Below are 24,250 nucleotides of genomic sequence, written 5' to 3' on the forward strand. Positions count from 1 at the left end.
CAGCAATTCTGTCATCTGTACTGGGAATCTTAGGGTGAGTCCAGAGTATTCCTGCTCTATAAATAACTCCCTGCTGTCGGTGCCAGCTGTGCACTCCTGACTGTCCTGAATGGAGCAGCAGTGGTTGGAGCTCCAGAAGATGAGTTGCTGCCTGCCTGGGCATCTGATCCATGGCACAAACTGCTGGCATGGGAAGGGGTGGGCCCACAGTCCTGGGGGGCTGGGGGCAGTACCGTGGGGTGGGGGCAGCCCTGCAGCCTCATGGGCTGGGAAGCATCAGCTCACTTTGAGTTTCCAAAACCCCTGGCTGCTGCTATGGTGCTGCTCCTGACCACAGCTCCATTCTGCCTCAGGACAGCTGCTGGAAGCCAAAGGGCTGCATTTGCCCTTGCTTCTGATCCCTGTCCCTGAGAGGGCCTTTCCCAACAGCAGAGCAAGGCTTGGCCAGACAGACACAGCAGCCCAGCTGCAGTTGAGCCTGGTTGGGAGTGCAGAGGGCAGTGGTACCTGCAGAGGGACCTGCAGGGCTGTGGGAGCCAGTGCTCACCGTGTGTGTGGCTGTGTCCTTCTTGCATCCACACAGACTCCTATGGATGTGCACACATGGTGTAGCCTCATGCTCCTGGACAGGCTCTGGGGCACAGCAGTGGGCAGAGAGGACTCAGGGCCTCTTCTCCCGAGGAGGTGAATGCTGCCCTTCCCTGGACCCTCTCAACCAAAGGTCTCAGGAGGCTGTGACAGGCTCAGGTGGGCCGTGCCCCTGCAGGTCAGGTGGGGCAGCTCCAGCCCTCAGCTTGCATTTTCCTTGGAAGCCAGGGGCTGGGCAGTTCAGTGCCAGGTCACAGAGCTCGGGTAAAGCCACTTAGGCTGACAAAGATGGGCAGTAGCTGCTGCAAGTGGGGTGCCAGCAGGAGGGGAAATGACCTGTGCTGCCCCTGAGCCCCACAGGTGGCCAGGGCTGCCTCAGGCCCAGGAAGAGCCAGCCTCAGCCCAGGGCTGGTGCACAGGGCTCCAGGGCACTAGAGGGAGTGAGAGCTGGCCCGTGGTGCTGGGGCTGAGTGACAACCGCCTCCCTCAACAGCTCCTCCCTGCCCTGTTCCACCTCAGTCCCACACCCTGGCAGCTGCCTGAGCCACCTGAAATACGATGCTCCAACCAGGAATGGCCACAGTGTACCAGGGCCAGGCTGGGAAGAGAACCTTGGGGAGCAGCACAGCTGGGTCAGCTCCCAGGAAAGGAGGGCACCACAGCCCTGAGAAGCAAAGCATGAATGAAGTTGAATCTGCACCAAGGCAGCAACAGGTGAGCCTTCAGAAATGCTGCTGCTGGGAAAGGGGCCAGCAAGAACACACCACTGGCACTGCCATCATGAATGGCAACATCACTCAGAGGAAGCAACTTCTTGGCCAATCAATATTTATTATTCAAGTCCAAAGACAAAGCAGTTGGAGGCTCACACACACAGCAGTGGCCTGAGGGGGAGGCCTGGCCCTGGAGTCAGAGCAGTGCTGAAAGCGATGCTGGGTCAGGCACCCTTGGAGTGCAGGAGCACAGGAGCTCAGCACAGGTCACCTCACAGCAAACAGGCACCAGAGCGTGCTGCAGCACAGAGCCCAGGCACACCCATTCCTCTCACAGGCCCTCCTTCCCCCTCAGTTCACAGGATTAGTGTTCTCCTTCCCCAGTGAGCAACACCATCACAAAAAAGGCAGGAGCAGCAAGGATGAACCCTGTGGGGGATGAGGAGCATTCAGGAAGAGCACTGCAGTTCCTGATGGCAGCTGTGCCCAACAGGCAGTGACCCCAGCGCATCCCCAGCTCACCCTGCTTGTGCCAAACCAGCTTCAGAGCTTCAGCCTGGCAAGAGCCGTGGAAGTAACAGTCCATGATCACCTCACAGAACATCAGGGAGCATCATTTTCCAGCTATCTTGAGTCTTAAAACTGCATTAGGAGCTTGGTTTGCTGCTGCTGAGGCCAATGCTCCTGCACTGCACCCGGGCGGTGTTTCCCTCACTCACAGCCCACAGGTGATGCAGTCACATCACCGCAGACCCTTTCTATTTCACACATCTCACTCCTGCTGCAGCCCAGCACTGCCCTGTGCTGAGCTCAGCTCCAGCCCTGCTCCCCCAGCCCAGCCCGAGCAGGGCTGGAGCGTTGGCCTCAGCAGTGCAAACAGGGATTTGCAAAGGTGTTTTTCAAGGCTTGTGTAAATGAATCCATGCGTGCCCTGGGGCAGCCTGGCCCATGGCAGGACAGGCTCAGATCTAACCATGGCCAGTGCAGGGGCTGCTCCTACACCGTGCTCTGCTCCCAGGTGGTCAGACATAAAAATGAATCAATTTAACAACATGGACATAATCACTTCACCCTTCTTTGGTACAGACACTGGCCACGAGCACTGACTGGGACACTGACACCACAAGCACAGGGCACACAGAGTCCAGGAGCTGCTCAGAGATTCTGTTCTGCTATAGAACAAAACAAAAAAAAAAGAAAAAGAAAAAAAAAAGGCAACACTTCCCAAGAATAGCTCCCAGCCACGTGCCTGGAATTCTTGCTGCTTTTTAAACACACACCGTATTCAGAATTAATTTTATCCTTTGAGAGTCCAGCTGGAAATCACCAGCTACCGCTTCCGCTCGCCCTTCTGTGTTCGTTTCTTCTCCTTCTCCTTCCGCTCCTGCTTGGCCAGCTTGTCCTTCTCCCGCTGCAGTTTATCCTGCTCTTTCTTCTTCTGGAATTCATCCCGCAGCAGCTCCCGCTCCAGCTTCCTGGCATTCAGGACATCCTCCACGTTGGTGTTTCGGAACAGCGCTGGGGTGGGCTAAGGGCCAACGACACTCGGGCTGAGGTCGCGTGGGACGGTGCCTGTGGCACATGGGAAGTTTGTTCTACCTCCCTCTTCACCTTCTGACTCCCTATTTCCTCACCAGGCAGGTAAGGAACTGGGGAATGAAGAATATAGAAAGGAGAAAGAATCTCTGATTGCTTTTCCAGAAAGAGCAGTCAGGTTGAAAAAACACTAACTCCTAGAGAAGGAAGGGTCTGGAGCACAAGTCTGATGAGGAGTGGCAGAGGGAGCTGGGGGGGCTCAGCCTGGAGAAAAGGAGGCTCAGGAGGGACCTTTTCACTCTGCACAACTCCCTGACAGGAGGGTGCAGCCAGGTGGAGGTTGGGCTATGCTCCCAGGGAACAGAGACAGGACAAGAGGAAACACAGCCTCAAGTTATGCCAGGGGAGGTTTAGGCTGGATACTGGAAAAACTACTTCCTGGAAAGGGTGGCCAGGCACTGGCACAGACTACCCAGGGCAGCGGTGGAGTCCCATCCCTGAGGGATTTAAAAGCCATGCAGATGTGGCACTTGGGAGCACAGGTCAGTGGTGGCCTTGGCAGTGATGGGGAATGGTTGGACTCAATGTGAGAGGGCTTTTCCAACCTTAGTGATTTTAAGTTTTTTTCCTAGAAAAATGAGGTTGCCTACTGGTTCTTAAGACTGATGTGTAGGAATACATGTCAAACCTCTACAAACCTGAAAGGAAGCAAACACACAGGGTAAAGCCTCAAGTGGGCTCAGTGCAGCTGTGTGTGACATGTCTGAACACATACATACATGTACATGCCTGTGTGTTTGTGCAGACAGATAGGTGCATGCATGTCCCTAATGTAGGGACAAGAATAATTTACATTGCATATTATGTGATAAAATCTGCTTCCATCTTCAATTTGCCAGCTGGGAGCTCAAGGGTCCCAGTTCTGAGACAGATACAGGCCCCTTAGTCCTGCCCACCCTGAGTGTTCAGCTGCACCACAGCCTGCCAAGCTTCATTCTTTCCATTTCCCTCTCTGGACACCAGTTAACACTACCCTGATGTTGTGGGAGCATTGTCCTTATCAATAAGTATGTTCTATGAAGCTGCAAAAAGGTGGAAGAGAGAAAGAGGGGAGAAGAAGAAAACGAGTGGCAGGGTTGGTGTGAGAGCTGTGCACAGAGCCCATGGACCTGTCACTGTGAGCATGGTCAGGGTACACAGAGAGAAAAAACAATCCCCAAACTTAAAAGGTGGCCCTAAAGAAACAGGGAGACCAGCACAGTGAGACAAGGATGGGAAATTCACCATGGAGGCTTGCCTGCCTGACAAACAGCCTGAGTCACCAGGAATTCAAAGGATACATTTTTCTGATCCAATATTTACTGCTGTCGTTGATCCATCCTGTTCATCCCCACCAGTGAGAGAATTAAGGAAACACAGACATCAGTAATGAACTTGTGCTTCTGTACAGCCACACTTCACTCAAAACACCTCAAATAACAGCCTTATAAAGCCAGGAAGAAGCAGCTGGACTCTCACAGACAAGGTATGCACAGCTCCCACCCTCAGCTCCTGCTGCTCCAGAGCCAGATGTGGTTGCCTACGATTCACTCTGCTGAGCAGGGAAAAGCTCATTTTTTCAGCACCACAAAGAGTTAACTTCTAACCCTCCCACTCCACACTTTCTCTGTAAAGGATTATTTCAGCAAATTTCTCCTGGGAAAGCAAGAGAGAAACTCAGCACCAGCTGCTGAGGGACAAGGGCATTCACTGCTCTCCTGCCACACACCCAGGCTGGGCAAAGCGTCACAGCTGGTGGGGACAAACACCCTGCCAGGAGAATCTGCTTCAGTACTCCACAACGAGGAGCTCCCGTACTTTATCCATGGCAGTTATTTTATTGTGAAGGAAGACTGCAAAGCTTCCCCAGCTCTCCCCACCAGGCCCTGCAAAGCTGGTAGGGTGTTGTTCTTTGAGAAGGTTTAGAACACGTGTTGCCCCTCAGCCCCGAGCAGTGCAGGAAAAGGATATTCCTCCTCGTCGGTCACGTTGGCATACTGGGCCAGGAGTGCAGCCTTCCTCTGCTTCTCCTCCTGGGACACCTCCTTGGGCTTCACCACTATCCTGGCCTGCTTCTCCATCATGCTGGTGATGGCCTGGACCTCATCTGCCAGGAGAGGAATGACAGTGTCAGCCCCCCGCAGACACAGCCACCGAGCCCCTGGTGTCACTCACTGCCTCCTCCCTCTGCAGCTCCAGCCACCCCATGTCCTGCAGGGACATTGTCCTGGGGGAAATGCACCCACCCAAAGGGAGATGTCCCACCTAAAAACATCCCCTGAGCTTTTCCCAAGGGCAGTAGTGGTGCTGTCAAAGCCAGCTGCTTTGGGGAATTCCAGCTGGGATCCGGGATAGATGGCGCTGCTGAGGAGCCACCTTGGGGCTGGCTAGGGCCGGTATGGGGCTGACACCCTGATGTGACACCAGTTCTCCCTCCGAGAAGGAATTTCCTGTGCTGCACCCAGCCACCACCAGACACTGTCACTCCTGGAGTAAGGGAAGTTTCACTGGAAGTTTCAATGGAACTGGAATCAGTCAGGCTCTGGCTAATGAAAATCCATTTGACTCCAAATCATATTCTTTTCTGCTTCAAAGCAGCTTAGTAAGTTTATTTAAGGATGTACTTAACCCCCATCAAAGAGAAATTCCAAAGGAAAACCTGAAGTGAGGGATCAGTTCCATGCTCTCCCTTTCTTTCCAAGAGAAACCAACAGCTGATTTACCTTTTAACACTGAAATTCCACTACCCATTTCCTAAAATGTCATCTGGGTTTTGACACCAATTTTATTTTAGTCTGTTAATCACTTATCCTCAGGACTCTGTTATTCTGAGTGGATACACACTTCAGAGGGAATTTATCATTTTATGGAATCCCAGTGAAATAATTTCACCCTGGAATTCCATGAACCCAGACACACTGTGCTGCCTTTTTATAACAAGAAAAATCCCTGTGGGTGAGCACTGGCAGGAGCAGAAGCCCAGCAGCAGCTCCAGCAATCCCAGTCACTTGTCCCCAGGAGAAATTTATTTCATTTAATGCATGGAACAGCATTAACTTCTCCCTGTCCCCAGACAAAGGCAAGGTCAGGCCAAGAAGAGACTTCCAGGATTTTTGGGGAAAGCCACTGAGCTGCTGTGTCCATGCAGGGGGTGAGGGAGAGGGGGATGCTGGGGCTGATCCAGTGACAAGGGACTTGCTGCCAGAGCCATTCCTGGGTGACACTGGGCACTGACCATGTGCTGTTTGCAACCAGAGGCACCAAGAAAATGCAAAGCAAACAAAAAGCAGGATTTAGCCCAAAGGGACATTCCACTGTCTCCTGTCAGGTCTGTGCCACTGCAATGTCACTGATCCTTGCTTGAACCACAAATCCTCCCAGCACAGGGAGCTCCACTGCATCCAGAGCCCTGCACAGGACAAACCTCTCCAGTGAACAAGGACAAGGAGAGGTCTTGGCTCCCAGCTGAGGACAAGGGATGGATTCAGGGAGGGGACACAGGGACAGTGGGGCTGTTTGGGGCTGGGGAAGGAGCAGTGACAGTTTATCAGCAGCCTCACAGAGCTTCCTCCAGTTAGCATTTATGGGAAAAAAGGAGAATTGTAAGGGAAAATGTTGAATGAGGAAATACAGAGGCATGTGTGAGGTGAGCCCAGCTCTCCACAGGGGCAGCTGCAGTTGTACAAACCAGCTCCTTTCCTGACTGGCACAGACAGAAGCAGCACAGGTTTCTATACAATAACAGCTGCAGTGCCAGAACTGAACAGAGGCAGCCTGTTGGGAAACAGAGACGTGTTGGGAAAGGTTTCTGAAGAAACCACAGAATGGTTTGGGTTGGACCTTACTGATCATCTCATCAGGAAAAAAATCATATAGAAAAAAAAAAAAAAAAAAAAATATATATATATATATATATATATATATGTATATACAAAAAAAAAAAAAAAACACGAAAACCACACACACAACCCCCCAAAAAAAACCAAAAAAACCCAAACCAAACAACCACCACAAAAAAAAAACCCAATGTCAGACCAGAAAACTACAACAGAAGGAAAAAATCCCCACAAACAAGAAAACAAACAGAAAAAAGCTTTTCCCCTGCAGGATGATGAACCCAAGGAGCAGCAAATGCTGGGGCAGCCCAAAGTGCTCAGCCCCATGCCAGGTGAATCAGCAGTGGAATGAGAGGCAGGTCACACCTGCAGCCACGGGGCAGTGTTGGTTCAAGTCCTACCAGGACAAACACAAAGTTCCTGTTGAGGTGAGGCCCTGCAGGTCACCCCACACTGAGCACCCCAAGGCACAGCACCCTACCTTCTTTCTCCTCTTTGGCATCAACGACCTGGGAGTCAGACCACCTCTCCACAACTTCCCTGCACACATCATTCAAGAGATCTTCTTCCTAGTAAGGGAAAAGAGACTCCTCAGACTTGGAACAGAGTTGACTGCTTCAAACCAGCACCAGTCAGACAGGAAAAGCAGCAGCTACAAAGGATCTGCAGCCCAGCAGTCAGCTCAGGAATACAGCTTTTCACCCCAAATCTACTTGTTAAACACACACAGGGCTCTGGTTTCTGTGGGATGACACAACCACACCGTGTCTGGTCACTGCACACATGAACAGCTCTGACACACGTGGGTTTCACCACGGTGCCTGTGCAGGAGCCACGGCCCTGCCCGCAGCCAGGAGGCCATCGGGGATCTTTGCTCCCAAAGCCTCCTCCCAGCATCCTCCCTCTTCCTGAGCAAGGCCACAGGGAAATGACTCAGTGCCACTCCACATCAAGCTCACGAAAGGGAATAAATGACATGGGATAAAGGGTCAGGGCCAGTGCAGAGCTGGAACCACTGTGGTGGTGCTGAGATCCATCACCTCCCACCATCAGGGACATTCTGGTCCCCTTTGACCTGCCTGGAACATTAAACACGACTTAGAAGTGGCAGAGGGACACATCCCCCTGCTCCAGCAGGGGCTCCTCCAGGGGCTGCAGGTGAATCTCTGCCCCAAAGTGCATCTCCAGGGGCTGCAGGGGCACAGCTGCCTCACCATGGCCTTCCCCACAGAATCTCAGGAATCTCAGCCACGGTGTCTGGAGCAGCTCCTGCTCCTCCTTCTCCACTGACCCCACAGAGCTGTTCCTCTCACAGGTTCTCACTCCTCTCTCCAGCTGTGCTTCTGCAGGTGTTCTTCTCCCCTGCTTAAATTTGTTACTTAAAGGTGCTGAACGTCTTGGAGCTGATTTGCATTTGCTCCATAGAATGTGGGAGAGCCAAACACCACTGATGGGAGATCACAGACCTCAGAGGCCACCACCAAATATTTCCAAACAAACAAGAAATGATGTTGGTTTGGAATTCAGTAAATACAGAGAAAAATTAACCATGGAAAATACAAGTGAGGCAGATTCTGTCTGGCTTAAAAGGGAAAAACTGGACAGAAATAAAACTAGATTTTAAGTTTCTTGATTAGAAACTGTGGCATCTGAATAAACTCACTAGTGTAAGATATGATCAGGACTGAGGAACCATGGACATGAGAGCAGATGTCACCTGAGATGCCACCTTATTTTAATAAGGTTTGTAAAATACAAACAAGTGAACACAAAAAAAAATCCCCTGTAATTTGTGTATGGAACTAGGAGAAGAGACTTGGCAAGAAAAGCCTGAAATCCACCAAATAAAACACTGTTTCAAGCAATACAGAAATAAACACATAGTCTAAAAATAAAGAAACAAAAAAGAAATTAAAAATGAACAGACTACAAAGAGTAATTACAAAGTCTGAGGGTTCAAGAGACAAAAATATTTTAGAGGAATGGCAGAAAAATCAAACTGAGCCAGAAACTGCAAATGAGGCTCAACATGGCTGTGGCAGAGAAGGAAAAGGCCGTGGTGTGACTGGGGCAGCCCTGGGCTCACAGGACATGGGAACCCCAGAGCTGCTCAGTCCTGGCAGCAGCACCACAGAGAGGAACTCAGCACTGAGCAGGAAAGGGGAAACAGCAGAAAACCAGACTGTCAGGAAAGGGAATATCAGTGGCAGGGCCAGCCAGCCCTGCTCACACAGGACACACTTCCCAGGCCTGGAGAGGGCCAGGCACAGTGATGGGGATGGGATGAAGTCTGGTAATTACAGGGTGATTAATTAACCTCGACTACTGCAGAGCAGCACTTTGCAAAGACACCTGGCTCCCTCCCTCAGGATGCACCGTTTGCTTCTCCAGCTCTTTTAGGCCCAAAGCTGCTCTGCCACAGCTGAAGAAGCTCGCTGCTGTGCCCCAGGGTGGGCAGGGGACAGGGACGGCAGGGGAGGGTGCTCTGACTTTTAGGAAACCCATCTGGAGTGGTACAGTCAGGGTACAGAAGGAATGCTGTCATGCCTGTGATCGCTGATTGTACCCACCCAGTCCCTCTGAGTTTTGTGCTCCCACACATTTTGGGAGGAAATCAGCGACAACCACTGAGCAGACAGCTACCAACACCAGCACCACTCATGATTTAACATTTTAAACTATGAAACATCCATTTATGAAAAACCCCGAGACACAGATACTGTAAAAATAACACAAGGAAGATTAGCGAAGAGAAATCCCTCCCTGCACTCTCCTGGCTCCCAGCAATCTGGCAGAGCAGAGGCATGTCCTGCCCATCCTCCAGGCTCACCCGCGGCTGTTCCCGTCCGTCCCAGCCCCAGCTGGACGATTCCTGACAGACAAACGCGTGTGTGAGGCACGAGAGCACCGCCCAACACACTCCTGCCAGAGGATTTACTATTCAAAGTCCCTTCTGGAACCCCCCTGGCGCTGCCCAGCTCGCGGTGAGCCCTGAGCGCTGCACACAAACCAAGGGGATCCCCACGAACAGCCCCTTCCCCAGCACGGGCCAGAGCCTCCATCAGCCCCCAACCTGGCCCAAAACCCCTCCCCAGACAACAACAGCCCCAAACAAGCAGCGAAAACGCCGCAAGGGTCGGGGATGGGGGTAAAAAAGCCCCTGGAGGTGTGTGTCCTTCCAGAAAGGGGGGAGCCCGCTCCGGGAAGGGGCTGATCCGCCTCGGGAAGGGGGTGATGCACCCCAGGGCTCCGGGGAGCCGCCCCGCCTGTCCCCCCGCACCCACGGAGCCGCCGGTGCCTTGCTCGCTGCAGGAAGCCCCGGCGGGAGCACGGCGCGTTCATGGGCGCGGGGCGGACGGCGAGACCCCGCTCGCCCGGGGGCCGCGGAGGGACCCCCGCCCCTCACCAGGCAGGCGGCCAGGACGGCCCGCAGCGCCTCCAGCCGCTCCTCGTCACTCTCCTCCTCCCGCAGCAGACCCTCGATGTAGGCGCCGTAAACGGCACGGTCCAGCCCCAGCGCGTCCAGCCGCGCTGCGAGCCAGGCCGGGAACGGCGGCGGCTCCGGGAGCAGGACGGGGGCCGGGATCGGGATCGGGGCCGCGCCCGCCCCGCCGGGCGCCGCCATCTTGGGCCTTCAGAGCGGGGGGACGGCGGCCGCGGCGGGACAAAATTGTGGCACCGGCGGGAGCGGGGTCGGGGTCGGTGTGGCCGTGCCCGGACGGGAGCGGCGGGACCGGGCGGGTTGCCCGGTGTGCTCGGTGTGCCCCGTGTGTCCCCTGCGCCACCTGCGCCCTTGGCACAGCTTCTCCTTTCTCCGCAGAGCGGTTTGGCGGGGAGCCGCGCGTCCCTGCGCGGCCGCCGTGCGGGGCGGGGCGGGCGGCGGAATTTAAACACGGCCGAGCGGCGGCGGGCTCCCGGCGGCTCCGAGCTCCGGGCAGGACCATGGCGGGCACAGCCTCCCCTCGGCCCCTCCGCGGACAGTCCTTCTACCTGGACCTGCCGAGCGGCCGCAGCGCCCGAGACCTGGCGGAGGCCATCGGGCGGCTCGGTGGGGTGAGCGCGGCCCGGGGGCCTGAGGGCTGGGAGGGGCCCGGGCCGGGGGGTCCCTGGTAGTGGGGAGGATCTAGGGGGTGTCTTGGGGGCCCCGTCCCCCTTTTCTGTCTTAGCTCATTTTCTTAATGTTTCCAGATTTTCCGGTGAGCCGGTTCTCTCCCCGGGCCCCCCGGCAGCCGGAGCCCTGGGGGGCTGCTGGAGGCCGCCCCCGGCCCCTCGGGGTCCCTGGCTCCGGCCTTTCCCTCCCCACACTGCAGCTGCTTCCCGGCTGCCTGGCCCGGCCAGCGCTGCTGACCAGCGTGGGAGCAGCTCCCCGGCCATGGAGGTGCTTCCAGGCAGGGGTGATGCTCACTTCGTCCTGGGAGCGCTTCCCAGGGGCTGGGAACTGGCTGCCACTGCCGGGCCCCTCCCAGAGCTGATGGATCAGCTGTTGTGTGGTCATGGCTGCCCCATCACCTTGGTTTGCCTGGCCAGGGGCACGTTCTCCAGGTGGTTGTAACTGTGTGTAGTTCCCCCTCATCGCTGACAACAGCCCGTGGCAGTTTAATTATTTTGGAAAGTTGTGGGACTTCTAAATGGAATTCAACATAGGGTAAAGTAGGGAAATGCCAGCCAAGGTTATTGTCATAGAGCTGTGTGCTTTTTTCATGGTTTTCACAGAAAAGCCATCTGGACCCTTTTCCCTGGGATGCTGTTATTTGGGTGGATCCCTGTGGCATCCTTCATGGCCTCCAGGCTTCCTTGCTGCTGATATTCCTCATCAATTCCTTATATCCTGTCCCAAAACGCGCCAAAAAGTAGCATCACCTCAGTCCCTCAAGCTGGAGCTGAGCATAGGGTTGTACCTGTTGTTCAGTCAGATCTTTCAGTCTCATTATTCTTGTGCACAGTTTGATTCTAACAGTTGTTGCTATTTGTTTTCAAGCTCTTTAACCTCTCCAAGATGATCATCTCATGTAACCTCAAAACTTAAATCCTACAACGTACACACGGGTAAAATGTTTTAATTCTTGCTGATGCTGCATCCCTTCAGCCCTGATCAGGTGTTGGCTGCACAGACAGGGTGGGGAAGGTGACTTGCACTGTTTTCTCTTTCATTAATTACATCTTCACCCTGAACTTGCTGGTTTCTCCCTGCCCTCCGCTGGATGTGCCACCCACACTTGGGACATCTCTTTCCTAGCTGGGCATCCTCAAGTCTGAGAACCCAGTACTCCCAGCAGACAGTTACTTCTCTATGCAGCTGCTGTGTTATTTGGAAATAATTTTAGACTTTGACCTTTCATTTGGTTCCTATCAAACACCATCCTGGCCCTCCCTGTCTGACATGAGGTCCCCTGGCAGTGGAGCTCTCATTCCTCTTGTTTCTGTAGAGATGCTGAACTACAGCACAGCCACTGTCTGTAAAGCAGCTCTTTGGCAGCAATATCCAAGCCCAGGTTCTGTGTGTAGTTCAGGGCACAGGTAAGGACATCCTCTGGCCTTGGGCTTGCATGTGGCACCGTGAACTTGGCACGGGGCTGGTGATAGTCTGCAGTGTTATTTGGAAGGGGGAGTTGTGATTTCCTCTTCTGTGCTTGCAGCACAGCCTGCAGTGACCCTTGTAGCACTTCACAACCACGTCATGGTTTGGGAATCTCCACCTACAGGGATTCTGCAATGGAGCAGAACCAGCCTGTTCAGCAGCTGTGATTTTGGGCTGCCCAGATCTTCCTAAGGGCTTCGCACCTGTGCCCTGTGATCCTCTCCTCCTGCACAGATTCTGAGAAGCCAAGTCATTTTTGGCTTACAATTCCATTTGTATTGTATTCCAAACAACTTTTGGGTTTCCACCTCTTCTTGGCCTGGTAGCTCCTGTGCAAAGGTGTGTGTATGTGTCTCATCTCTCTGGTTCCCTCCTGCCCTGTTATCTGTGGAGCTGCTTGCCCAGTTATTCGCCTTCTCCTTTATTTTTGTAAAACTTGTTATGTTCTCCTGGGGACAGAGCTCCTCCAGGCTGATCCATGGAGTCCAGGGCCTTTTCCTCAGCTGCTGGGTTTTTTTGAAAGCACTGTGTGAGGAGTAGGTGGTGGTGGCAGAGTTGTGGATGTCTGGGTCTGAGGTTCTGGTGACTACTTGCAGTGAATCTCTAGGGCATCACAGGACCTCCTCCTCTTGGGGACGGCAGTAAGGAATGAAAGAAGGAATGTGGTTGCTTCCAGCAGCCCCTCACTGTGTGAGGGTTGAGCCAGGGGCAGTAGCTTTGTTTAGCAGGGGTCTGTCAGCTCAGGCTCAGACACTTGCAGAGCTGCTCTGTTCTGTCTCTCTGCAGGTGACCGAAAGCTTCCTCAGCAAAGAAGTCACCTGCGTGGTGTCCAGCAACAGAGAGGCCAAGCGGGGCCAGGCCAGGGCTCGGGAGGAGAAGCTGAGCAGCCCAACTGCAGAAGGCACAAAATGCAGCAGCTCAGTGCCTGCTGCCCCCAAAGGGAACCCAGCCAGACCTCGCCAGAAGCCACCCTACACTGTAAGAGCTACAAAGGTTTTGGCCCAAGGGGTCTGTAGGGTAGAATCTGGGGCCGGTTTTGGAAGGTGGAGTTGTGCCTGCTGTGAGCAAATATTCTGTGTGTTTTATTCCTGTTTCCCTGGCTGTTCCTATTCATACTCTTGTTCCTTGTGTCTGCCATCACTGTCTACTCAAACATGCATGTCACAGCTTTGGGCTGTAATCAAGGAAATCTGGAATGGCAGAGGAGGTGGAGGCCTTGGCTGGCCTCCTGAGGGAACAGGCAGGAGTGTGGTGAGAAAAGCCAGAGAAATGTAGGCCAGAGAAAACCATTGCAGTCTCTGGGTACTCACAGACACAGGGCAAGGCCCTTGTACCCTGGGAGGAGATCCATGGGAGCCTCCTGCAGGAAGGGGCTTCTCCTGGTCCCATTTGGCTGTTGGAGCTGGGCTTTCTGCTCACAAATGCTTGTGGTCAAACTCCAACATCCCACCTTGAACGTGGTGTCTGCTGGAAGCTGTGACTGGGGAAAGGCAGCTGCCCCAGTCCAGGCCTGGGGAATCTCTGCCAGCTTGAGCTTCAGCACCTGCAGTGGGAAACCTGAGCTGCAGAGATTTCTCCCAGTTTTTGTCCCTGTCCTGGCTCCCAGGACTGTCCTTTGTCTTACCAAGTGCTGAACCAATCTGCTGAGACCATTGGCTTGAAAATAAGGCTCAGTTCCCAGGATGTTCTTAACCCTGGCCAGCTTGCTGGAATGCCTGGAGAACAGGAGGCTCGGGGGACCTGATGTGTCTACAACTCCCTGACAGGAGGTTGTAGCCAGATGAGGCTTGGTCACTTCTCCTGGGTTACAAGTGGTGGACAAGAGGAAACAATCTCAAGTTGTGCTGGGCAGGTTTAGATTGGATGTTAGGGAAAACTCCTTCATGAAAAAGGTTGTCCAGCCCTGGCACAGCTGCCCAGGGCAGTGGTGGGGTCCCCATCCCTGGAGGGGTTTAAAAACTGTGGTTGTGGCACCTGAGGACGTGGGTCAGTGGTGACCTTGGCCATGCTGGGGCAGGGTTGGACTGCCTGACCTTACAGAGCTTTTCTAGCCTGAACAATTCCATGACACAGCAGGCAGTTTCCAAGGTAAATTGCTGCTTCCTCTTGGCTCACTCTGGAGCCTTCATTTCACTGCTGGTCGATAATTCCAAGCCTTGGCTGGTGCAGTTGAGTGGTCCTCTCTGCAGTTTGCCTTCCCTGGAAAGGCTCTCTCCACTGGCAGAGATGAGCCCAGCAGAGTGTGGGGATCCCCAGGGATTGATGTTCTCCAGCTCTTTGCCATGACCTGTTTGTGTTTCCTCTCTCCACAGGCGCTGCTGAGCCGGGGGAAGGAGCTGCTGCACAAGGCCATGAAGAACCAGGTGAGCAGCTTTGGACGGGCTCTGCTGGGGCTGGGTGTGCTCAGAGTTCTGCTGAGCAGAGCAGAAGCAGTGCCAGCCTTCCTGCAGAGCCCCTGCCCTGCTGACAGAACAGATCCTGGGGCTGGGAAAGGCACAAAGCAGTTGCTTGTGACCTGCAGAATGTTGTGTAGTGCTCCTGGTCACTGCTATTTATGGAGCCGTGTCATCTGGTGTTGTACCTCTAAGGCCTGTCCCAGCCATCTGGGTGCTCAACACAAGAGAATTATTGACACAAGGCCTGTTGTTAGATGAATTTTTAGCCTAAGAACTAAAGTAATGTAGCTGGGGCAAAAGGCTCCCCTGCAGTCCTTTCCCTGAGGTCACAAGTGGCCAGATAAATCTCAGTGCCCACTTAGAAGCTCATGCTGTAGCAGGGATGAAACATTTGCCCTGTTAATTTGGGATAGATAAAGCATGAGTTCGATCCTTTACTGCTGTGCCCTGGTTTTAATAAGAGCCATGCAGTGCTGTGTCAGTTGGGCAGCAGGAAGGGCCCTCAGCTCAGTTTAGAGCTGCACGTGGCTGTGCTTTGAGCTGTGCTTTGCCAAACCTCTCTGTACAGGACACCTGCAGTGGCAGCAGCATCCTCGCCAACGCTCGCCTGTGGGGAGTCCAGATCCTGCATGTGGATGGTATCCTTCACTGTGGGGGGCAAGGAGGCTGCTGGTAATGGGGGATTTTGGAGACAGGTGGAGCAGAAGTGATGTAAGGAGAGTGGAACAGAAGGAAGAAATTGCAAACAAATATCCTGGAGTGATGCCATCCTGGCCAAGGCCAGGTCTGCCCTCAAACACCAGATTTGTGTGTACAGAACGTGCCACTGTCACATTTGCCACAGCAAACACAGGGTACATTGTAATGTACTGAAGGTGGAACATTAGGAAATGTCAATATCTTGGTCAGTACATCAAATTGTTCCAAAAAGACCATTTTTACTAATTAACCTGGTAGTACAATCATGATAAGGGCAGGATTTGGTCGGGTTTAATTAGGAAGTGCTGGTGTTTGAGGACCTGTTCTGGGAGGCACTTCCCATCCCCATGATGGATGGGGAGGGGGTGATGGGAAAGACAGATGGTGGAACTCTGGTACTAATAATAGGTCTGGAGTAAAAGGTTCCTGAGTGTCTGATGACAGTGACATACAGCTGTGCCTGAGCCTGTCTGGATCCTGTCCCTGGGCTCTGCTCGGCCTCTGGGGCTGCCAGACCCCGGACTCTGCTCTGTGTTCTGCAGAGCTCCTGCCAGTGTCTCCTTCCTGCAGAGCCCCAGCAGCCTCCAGCTCTGCTAGAGGGCAAACAGGGGAGGCTGTCCCTCAAAATGTTCTCTTGGCTTCATCTTGAACTAATCCCTGGGGGAGATGCTCTGTCAGGGGCTGCAGGCTCCAGCTTTTCCCAGTGCTATTGGGGGTGTGCCACAGTGTGAGGGGAACAGCTCCTTTCCCTGGCTGAGCTTTGTCTCTTTGACATCCCACCTGCACAGAAATGTTGTCCTATGCCCAGCAGCTGCTGCGAGCCATCTCGGGAGCAAGGAAGCAGTGCCAGAAGACAGAGGTAACAACTGCAGCCTATTTCAGGAGTTCAGGGTTCCTGGGCAGCTTTGAACAGTTGTTGTAGCAACTTCAGTGCCAGTGAGGGGGACTGAACTTCAGTCAGGGGGTGCTGGATCCAATCTGGTGCTTGTGTCAGTTGATGGAGATGAAAAAATTCGAAGAATTTTTCCTTTTATAAAGTTGGGGGTAAATCCAGATGAGGATGAGGCAGCTATTGGTAAATATCAGCATCCATAGCACAGCTAATACTGACTTTGACCCTAAGGGACTAAGGGTCACTGTTTAACCCCAGGTGGCAACTCAGCCCCACACAGCCACCCTCCGGCATCCCCCTGGGATGGGGAGTGAAGTGGGAGAGAAAAAGTGAGAAAGTGAAAATTCTCTTATGAATTGAGATAAAGATGATTTAGTAGGGAAAGCAAAAACCAAACACACAAGCAAGGCAAAGTGAGATGATGATGTGGCTGGTGTACTGGCCCACCAAAGGATTGGTTAATGCATTGGAGAGGTCAGGGGGAAGGTGAGATGTAAGGCCAGGGTGTGGCAGCCTTTCTGTTTTATTTCAACTAACCCTGGGTAACTTGGGAGACAAAATGAGGGGAGGTGCTCTAGGTGGTACAGGAGCTCCAAAGTGGTGGGTGAGGCTGCTGCTCCTCTGGGATCAGTAACTGCAGCTCTGCTTGTGCTGCTCCCATGCTGAATATGTCCCTTTTTTCTCTAGATGAAATGCCCTGCCTCCAGATCCAAAATTCACAAAGGTAGGCCTGGAAGTTGTGCTGCTGTTTATGCTCAGATGTGGAGCTGCTTGGAGAAGCCTCATTTAGAATTTGAAATGCATCAAAACCTTTGACAGTCCCAAAATATGCCAACTCTTTAGGCAGTTCCCCTTGAATGGGTTCTGTTACTCCTTGTTGGAGTCTGGCTGCAGCCTCCCAGGACAGCTGAGGACCTTTGATTTCACACTGTGTTTAAAAATCCTAAAAACCCTTTGCTGCCAGCTCCCAGAATCCCCAGGCACCTGAAACAGTGCTGCTGCACATTGAATCCAGCAGCTTCAAGGAGGTTTTGAGGAATAATGCATCCTGCAGAGGAGAGTGTGTTCCTCCCAGCCCACTCACTTCTGTTGGGCTGAGATGTGCTGCTGAGACACCGATCTGGGGATGGCGCTTCCCAGGGAGGAGGGAGGGGGAACAGCCAGGTTCTCATCTACAATTAGACAAGAGCCAATTGTGGTGCTGAAATTGGCACTGGTGATGTCAGTTGATCTGTGACTTGTTTGACTCCGTGCGTCGGAGAGCGAACGCTTGGGAATGGTTTGGAGCAGACTCCAACCTGGATTGTGTGTGAGACACTTGGGAGTTATTTCCCAGCTTGGGGTGGGGGAAGGTGCTGAAGAAAGGCTCAAAAAGCTGTTGGATGTTCAGATTGTGCCTGCAAGCTCTGAGATCTCTGCTGGGCACACTGAGCCTGGCCTGGGGTCTCGCAGTGCCATCGGAGCCGTTTGTCACCGCTGGGATCACTCAGGACCTGTGCGCCCATCTGAGCTGGATCTGGGGCCTGCACATGGCCTCTCTCTCAGAAGTGATGAGCATTTGGCAGTGTTGGCATGGAAGAACTTAATCCTGTACTGAAATAGCAGCTTCAGTGATGTAGCAGCACATTTGAGGCAAGCAGAGGGTGAGGCTGGTGAGGACAGGTGGGCTCAGCCTTTCTGGGGAAGGAGGGTGAAATATCTTTGGAAAAAATAGCATTGAGTGCCGGGATCACAAGAAAACAAAACTCCTCGCCCTTCAGAGGCAGGAGAGGCTTGGTTTCAGGGTCAGGCAGATGCCCTGTGGGAACACATTGGTGTTTATTTGTTTCTTAGCCAGATCAGGACTCAGGTTTCCAGGGTGAGCGTAATGTGAGTGGAACATACCTGCAGGACAGGAGGGATCTTGGAACCTGCCCTTCCAGCCTGGCTCTGAAAACCTTTTCCCTCAATGCTCTACTGAGACTCTTCTGCTCTCATCTATTTTATGCCTCCATAGGAAGCAAAGCTGCTGTTTGCCCTCCTCAGGAGCTGAGCAGAGGCCAGACACTGCTCTCAAGTAGTGTCCTGGTGCCAGGCTTGCCTGGGCAGAACCTTGGTTTGTCTCCAGCAACCCTTCCTGCTTTGACATCACCATCCTGGCCTGAGCCAGGTTCTGCACTTGAGGCAGGGTGAATGGAGGGAAAGGTGCTGGAAGTTGTTGCAGAGCTCTGAGCCAGTGCAGCAGCTGCTGCAGTTCCTGAGTTCCCTTCTCATACTCACTTTGTGAGGGGGTTTGTGTGACAATTCTTGGGGTTGGGGCCAGAAGGGTTGGGGTTAGGGCAGTGGCTGCAAGACTGAGGAGCCATTAAATATGTGAAGGGATGACTGAATAGTCTTTCAAAAATGGAAATGTCCCATGGATGGGCTGCCTGGGGCTTGCTCACCCCACTGCACAATTTGGGCCAGGGCTGTTAAAGATCACCTAAAGAGCTGTTTTGGCTGTGCTTGGCCACCACTTGGCATTCACCAGTGCCAGAAGTTCTGATGCACTCAGCTCTGGAGCTCAGTTCTGTTGAGGAATGAGTAACTAAGCAGGGAATTTGGCCAGGAAAACTAACCAAGTTTCTCTCTGGCAGGAAAATTGAAGCCCCCTTTTCTGAAAGTTGAAGACCAGAGCAGGTAAATGAGACCTTTCTAAATATCCTACCCTAAAACCTTAGGGTTTCTCCACTGATCACACAGGGACTGTTCTGCCCATGAGGCAGAGCCTGGCTCCTGTGCAGACCCTGTTCCACACTGGGAAGTTGATTCTCTCCTAGAGGTTTAGAGAAACAATCCAGGTGTCTTGTGTGTCAGGGAGAAAAAAGGTGTTAAATGAGGCTTGACAGCAGTTTCCTTCCTTGCTCAGATTCCATGTGTGATTCTCAGCAGGTCACTTAATCCACCCAAGCCCTCGGCAGTGAGGAGTGAGATTGAAGCACGGGAGGTCAGGGCCTGTAACTTGATGACAGCCTTGGGCACAGGGGACCTGATCCCTGTGGTGTTTCTGAGGAGTCTGTAACTCTACCAGCACCCACAGGGCAAATTAATTATTCCAAAGGCAGCATTTAAGGCATCTCAATTAAGAGTCAGATATTGGGGTCTGCGTGCAATGAAGTGTGAGGGGAGAAATGTGGTCTGGGAATCAAAACCCTCCTGTGCTGTGGGGTAGCTGGAAATACTGCACTGCTCTGCCATGGGGCAAAAGGTGGAATTTGGGCTGAGCAGGCAAACTTGCCTTCTGTCCAAAACACACCCCATTGGGGCTGTTACTGGGAACTGGGTTTAACACTTTCAGTGAGAAATGGGAACTCTGGCACAGCCACAGGAGAGCACTGGGCAGCATCTCATCATAAATGAGGTGGCACCTTGAGCCCCTCCAGGCTCAAGGGGGACAGCTCTGAAGCTTTGCCAGCACTGCTATGAGTCTGATATCCTGATCTGCTGCTTTCAGGCAATTCCAGCCCTTCCATCACCAGTTCCAAAGCTTTCCTGACCTCAACTTCCTGGCACCCAAAAGCTCCAGCCCATTTGAGCCTCTGAAAAGCCTCTCCAATTCCTGCCAAGCCAGGTAGGCTGTAGTTCCTTCTGTGCAAGTGTTTAACCCCACTCCTGCTCACTGCTGGTTCCTGGGATCTGGGAACCACCTGCCTTTGGATGTGGGCACAAGGAGCCCTGTCCTGGGTGCTGCTGGTGCTGTTGTGCAGGGTGACCCCAGTGCTGTCCCTTGCAGGGCTGCTGAAGGCTGTGCCCTGCACAGCGCTGGGGGGAAGAGCCCCCGCTCCACACACGTCACCGTGCCCAGGAAAAGGAGGGGGTTTTGTGAGTGCTGCCAAGAGACCTTTGAAGAGCTGCAGAAGGTAAAGGTTCCCCTGGGACCTGGTTCCTTGCAAGAGTTATTGGGGGCACTCAGAGGCTTTGTTAATCATGTCATGCCTGTTAGCACTATGAACTCCTTCAGGAGGAATTGCTGTATCCAGCAGGATCTGCCTCTGAGTGGGAGCATGGTATATCTGTGTGCCCAGCCCAGCAGGTCAGAGCACAGTGGGTTTGAAGGTTGGAGCACAACATGCTCCTCTCTTGGGGTGCAAGAGCCTCAAGGATCACCCTATTACATGATCCACAAGATGAAGAGGCTGTTCCATGGCAGCCACGGGGCACAGGCAGATTGAAAAGGTGGGAGGAGGTTTTTATCTCCTGTGAGGTGCCAAGCATGAGGGCTTTCAGAGCCCAGCTGTTAGTGGCAGACAGTGGTGCTGGTGGTGGATTCTATTCTATTCTATTGCTGCTGGGGAGGCTGTGGGCTGCTCTTGGATCCAGACACTCTGTGTTCCCAAACCTGCCAGACACTGGCTCTCTGTCCCTTTGCCCTCTGGTCTGTTAGGCTATGGGAAGTGCCTGTTATTGCAAATTCCCCTCCTGGCAAAGCTTTAGGTGTTGTTAAAGGGCCTCTGCCACCTTCCAGCATCTCCAGAGCCCCCAGCACCGGCGGTTTGCCCAGGACAACTCCCAGTACATCCCCGTGGATCGTGTCATCTCCCAGCTCACCAACAGCTTTGTGGAGTGGTCAGCCAAGTAAGTCTGGGAATCTGGGGACTCCTGCAGCCCAAAGGCAGCAGGGTGCTGCATGGCACATTCATGGAATGGGGTCCCTGTGCCTGGGAATCGGAGGCTGAAGCAGGAATAACTTGTAACCTGCCGGGCAAAGCTTAGACAAATCATGGGACGTGTTCCTGCACTTCCATGCGTTTTCTCCTCCTGGGAACTCCCCATGGACTCCTAGTGCCTCCTAAACCAGAAAGGGCAGCTGAGCCCACCTCTTCTGTCCCTGTGTCTGACTCAAACCATGCTGCTCTGTAGCCCCCTGTGCCTGGGCACTGAGCTGAGATCCTGAGATCCCTTGTGCTGCCTATCCCTGCCAGCAGCAGCGTTCTGAGCCTCAGCAGGCTAAAACTGCTTCCCTGCTCCTGGGCAAGGGCTGCAAACACCCTGCACTGCAGGAGAGGTCTCCCTGGGGGTGTGTTGCTGGGGCTGGGTGAGCATTAACTGATGGATGGTTCCTCTCAGGGTGCCCTGGGCCTGCCTGGCAGATGAACGTGTAGTGCCTCAAGCACACAGCACTGGAGGAATCAAGCTGCTGCCAGCAGAGCTGGGAAAGGAAGGGGAGCAGCCTGAGCAGGGTACTGTGGAACTGATAATGGATACAGAGCTGGATCATGGCCTGAAGACCAAGGGATGTTCCCCCTGCCTGCCCAGGGACAGGGTCAGAGATCCCAGAGGAGGAGGGGGCTTGTCAAAGCACAGCTCCCTGCAGCTGCCCAGGGGAGCAGGGCCCAGCAGAGGGGTCTGTGCTGCCCATGGCACCGTGGGGGAGGCTGGGCTGGGGGCTTCAGGTTTAGGTTTGGCTCCTGAGCTGGGCTGGGGACCTCATGCTCCTGTCAGAGAGGCAATGGCTTCATCCTTTGAACCTCATACACTGCCTGGGTCTGTCAGCCCCCCTCCCCAAGCACAGCCTGCCTCCAGGAAGCGCCAGCTGTGCTCCAGACAGAGCTCCCAGGTGCAAAAGAGGCCCAGGCTGGAGCTGGGTTTTGGCCTCTCCCCTCTGGGTGAGCAGATGGAGCTGGTGGGAGGTGGGATGGGGACACAGGGTGCAGGGCAGGTGTCTGAGCCAGGCCTGCCCAGTGTGGTGGGGGCTGGCAGCCTGCCCCTGGGCACAGAGCTCTCCAACAGACCTCACAGCTCCCTTGCTTTGGATCTGTGCCTGTGTGACAGCCCTGGGGACCCTGTATCCCAGCCAGGATCCCCGGGAGCTGTGGCTGCAGGTTTTGATCCTGGGGAGGCAGCAGCAGCCAGCACTGTCAGCAAGCATGGCTGGAGCAGGGAGAGATCCCAAGGGAAGCAGCGTGGAAGGGACAGTGACAACACACCCAGGAATGGGAACAGGCCTGGTCTGGAGAGCACAGCGAGCAGGACCAGCTGCCCTGCTGGCTGCCTGCCCTCTCCCACACTGCCTGTGGCTGAAGCCAGATGTTGCTGCTCACTCCGTGTCAGGGCAGCAGAAGAAACAGCCCCTGGAGCTCCCGACGTCCCCAGGCAGGGCACAGAGCGGGCGCCGAGCCCCGGCCTCCTCCCGCCTGCTCTCCAGAGCCCAGGGGCTGCTCACGGCTTCAGCAGGAGCTCCTTGGAGTCACACTGGGATGTGCAGCTGCTCCCCAGCCTCACGGGTGCCAGGGGCCACAGGATTCCAGCTGGGGATGGGGACTTGCTCCAGCAGACACACGTCAGTGTGAGGGACAGCGGGTACACGGCTCAGCTCTGCTCCGTGCTGGAGGAGTCAGATCTGGCCTGGGCGGGCCCAGAGGACAAGAACTGCAGGAACTGCTGCACAGGGACCAGAGGAGCCTCTTTCCCCATATTTGGGACATTGTTTGGCAGCTAAAACCACCTCCAGGCTGCTCTCTGGACCCTCAGTGGGAGCTGAGTAGGGGCTGGGAAGGGATTTACCAAGGCACCCTCTGTGTCAGGATCCAAGAGTGAGGACAGCACCAGCAGCCTGGGCAGCTCCTGTTGGGAATTGATGGTGATGCAGTGGCTGTGCTGTCCTTGGCTGTGATCTTCCCTCCTCTCTGCTGGCCATGTTTAGAGCCAGCAGCTTACTCTAAGAAGTCCTCACAGGCTGTTTCCAAGTGCCTCTGGAAGTCTCCCTCCAACAACAGTGTGCTCTTTGGCCTTCCAGAGGGAGAGCAGAGCCTGTTCCTCCTCTCACATAGTCCCCAGAGCTGCAAAGACTTGGGAAAGGAGGGTCATGGGGATGAGATTTGTACTCCTCATGTGGTCTGGGGGTTGTCTTTGAGTATTTTCATGTGGTTTTAACTTGTTTGGGGTTTTTTTACAAACTTAAACTTTGAAATAAAATGGAAGGATGAGATCCTGCTCTGCCTTACTGTGGGTGAAATGTGTCTGGGGGCAGGAGCAGAGCAGTAGGGGTTGGGTGGAGGAAGCTTTGCTGGAAGGGGTCTGTGGGCACCACAATGAAGGGGGCACAGTGGTTTGTGCAGCCCCAGAACATCACCCCAGCTGTGGTTTGCCAGAGGAGTGTGGTCAGCAGGCACTAAGAAGCTGTTCTACCCAGTGCAGGGGTGGCACCCAGCAAGGAGGGGTGTGGAGAAACTGGAGAACATTTAGTAGGACCCTACTAGGAGACCTCTCCAGGGCATGGGGCCAAGGGATGGAGGTCAGGGCTGGGCTGGGCTGGCTAAGAGGATGTTCTGGAGTGTCTAAGAGTAACCTGTGGCTTCTTGAAGGGCAGTTCCAAACAGAACAGAGCCAACCCTGCTGTGTTAAGCTGCTTCCAGCTGCAGGCTGGGAAAAGGAAAGGCTCAGGGCCCAGGAGGGTGGGACAGCCCTGGGCCAGGCACCCAGAGGAGTGGGGTCTGTCTGTCCTTGGAGATGTTCAGTCCTTGAGCGCAGGACAACACTCCCTCCTTCAGCCTCAAAGGGAAGACTTGAAGTGGGATCGTGCAGTGGGAGCAGGGACTTGGGACACACGAGGCTTCAGAGGTTCCTCCTGAGCTAAATCCTCCAGTGCAGCAGCCAAACTCCAGTTCTTTACCTGCTGCAGCCCCTGCAATGAAGGTCTGATCAAAACTGCAGCAGGAGCTGAGCCCCACTGGGCTCAGGGTTCTGCCATGGAGAAGTCCCTGCAGCCACAGGCTGTCCCAGCAGGACGGTGATCCCTGGGAGAGAGAAGCTTGGAGCACCAACCAGCCACTGTCCTGGTGTGCTTGGCCCCCTGGAAGGAGTGACCAGCTCTGTGCCCTCAGACAACAGAGGGGGCCCTGGGGACACAGGAGCCCCTCCAGGCCCTTGGCCTCTGTGACCAGCTCCAGAGACTGTGGAGACTGGGATACCTCATGGTCATGAACTGCCATCAGCAGTTGTCTCACCAAGCCTGG

General features: G+C 54.1%; 2 protein-coding genes across 3 annotated transcripts; one reads left to right on the forward strand and one right to left on the reverse strand.

Annotated features, from left to right (window-relative positions):
* Window positions 1-1,399: 1,399 nt before the first annotated feature.
* CCDC43 (coiled-coil domain containing 43) lies at window positions 1,400-10,505 on the reverse strand. Its single transcript, XM_088068138.1, has 5 exons — window positions 10,119-10,505; window positions 7,194-7,281; window positions 4,848-4,983; window positions 4,178-4,233; window positions 1,400-2,819 (listed from the first exon to the last, which is right to left on the reverse strand). The coding sequence occupies exons 1-5, from the start codon at window positions 10,335-10,337 to the stop codon at window positions 2,632-2,634; spliced, it is 687 nt and encodes a 228-aa protein (XP_087924264.1). The 5' UTR covers window positions 10,338-10,505; the 3' UTR covers window positions 1,400-2,631.
* Window positions 10,506-10,618: 113 nt separating this feature from the next.
* On the forward strand, window positions 10,619-23,223 carry DBF4B (DBF4B-CDC7 kinase regulatory subunit). Of its 2 annotated transcripts, XM_088068137.1 has the most exons (12): window positions 10,634-10,765; window positions 11,691-11,758; window positions 13,077-13,268; window positions 14,603-14,653; window positions 15,255-15,324; window positions 16,174-16,244; window positions 16,965-17,001; window positions 18,893-18,935; window positions 19,750-19,866; window positions 20,029-20,155; window positions 20,761-20,870; window positions 21,363-23,223. In XM_088068137.1, the coding sequence occupies exons 4-12, from the start codon at window positions 14,642-14,644 to the stop codon at window positions 22,732-22,734; spliced, it is 1,959 nt and encodes a 652-aa protein (XP_087924263.1). In that variant the 5' UTR covers window positions 10,634-10,765; window positions 11,691-11,758; window positions 13,077-13,268; window positions 14,603-14,641; the 3' UTR covers window positions 22,735-23,223. The 2 variants fall into 2 exon arrangements, with proteins under 2 accessions (XP_014116625.2, XP_087924263.1); XM_014261150.2 differs by lacking the exon at window positions 11,691-11,758 and having other exon boundaries at window positions 10,619-10,765.
* Window positions 23,224-24,250: the final 1,027 nt, after the last annotated feature.

Source organism: Pseudopodoces humilis, chromosome 29 (genome assembly GCF_049639895.1).
Source record: "Pseudopodoces humilis isolate 2021_Gansu_Grassland_sample_001 chromosome 29, ASM4963989v1, whole genome shotgun sequence".
Taxonomy (NCBI): domain Eukaryota; kingdom Metazoa; phylum Chordata; class Aves; order Passeriformes; family Paridae; genus Pseudopodoces; species Pseudopodoces humilis.

What these genes read in the sequence shown, in the direction of transcription:
- CCDC43 (XM_088068138.1), bottom strand. Translation starts at nt 10,337, where the DNA reads ATGGCGGCGCCCGGCGGGGCGGGCGCGGCCCCGATCCCGATCCCGGCC. An exon ending in CCGTCCTGGCCGCCTGCCTG is followed by an intron (nt 7,282 to 10,118) that starts GTGAGGGGCGGG and finishes TTCCCTTACTAG; the next exon opens with GAAGAAGATCTCTTGAATGA. An exon ending in AACGTGACCGACGAGGAGGA is followed by an intron (nt 4,234 to 4,847) that starts ATATCCTTTTCC and finishes TAATTCTCTCAC; the next exon opens with TGGTGGGGATGAACAGGATG.
- DBF4B (XM_014261150.2), top strand. Translation starts at nt 10,655, where the DNA reads ATGGCGGGCACAGCCTCCCCTCGGCCCCTCCGCGGACAGTCCTTCTAC. An exon ending in CCAGATCCTGCATGTGGATG is followed by an intron (nt 15,325 to 16,173) that starts GTATCCTTCACT and finishes CCACCTGCACAG; the next exon opens with AAATGTTGTCCTATGCCCAG. An exon ending in AAAGTTGAAGACCAGAGCAG is followed by an intron (nt 18,936 to 19,749) that starts GTAAATGAGACC and finishes TGCTGCTTTCAG; the next exon opens with GCAATTCCAGCCCTTCCATC.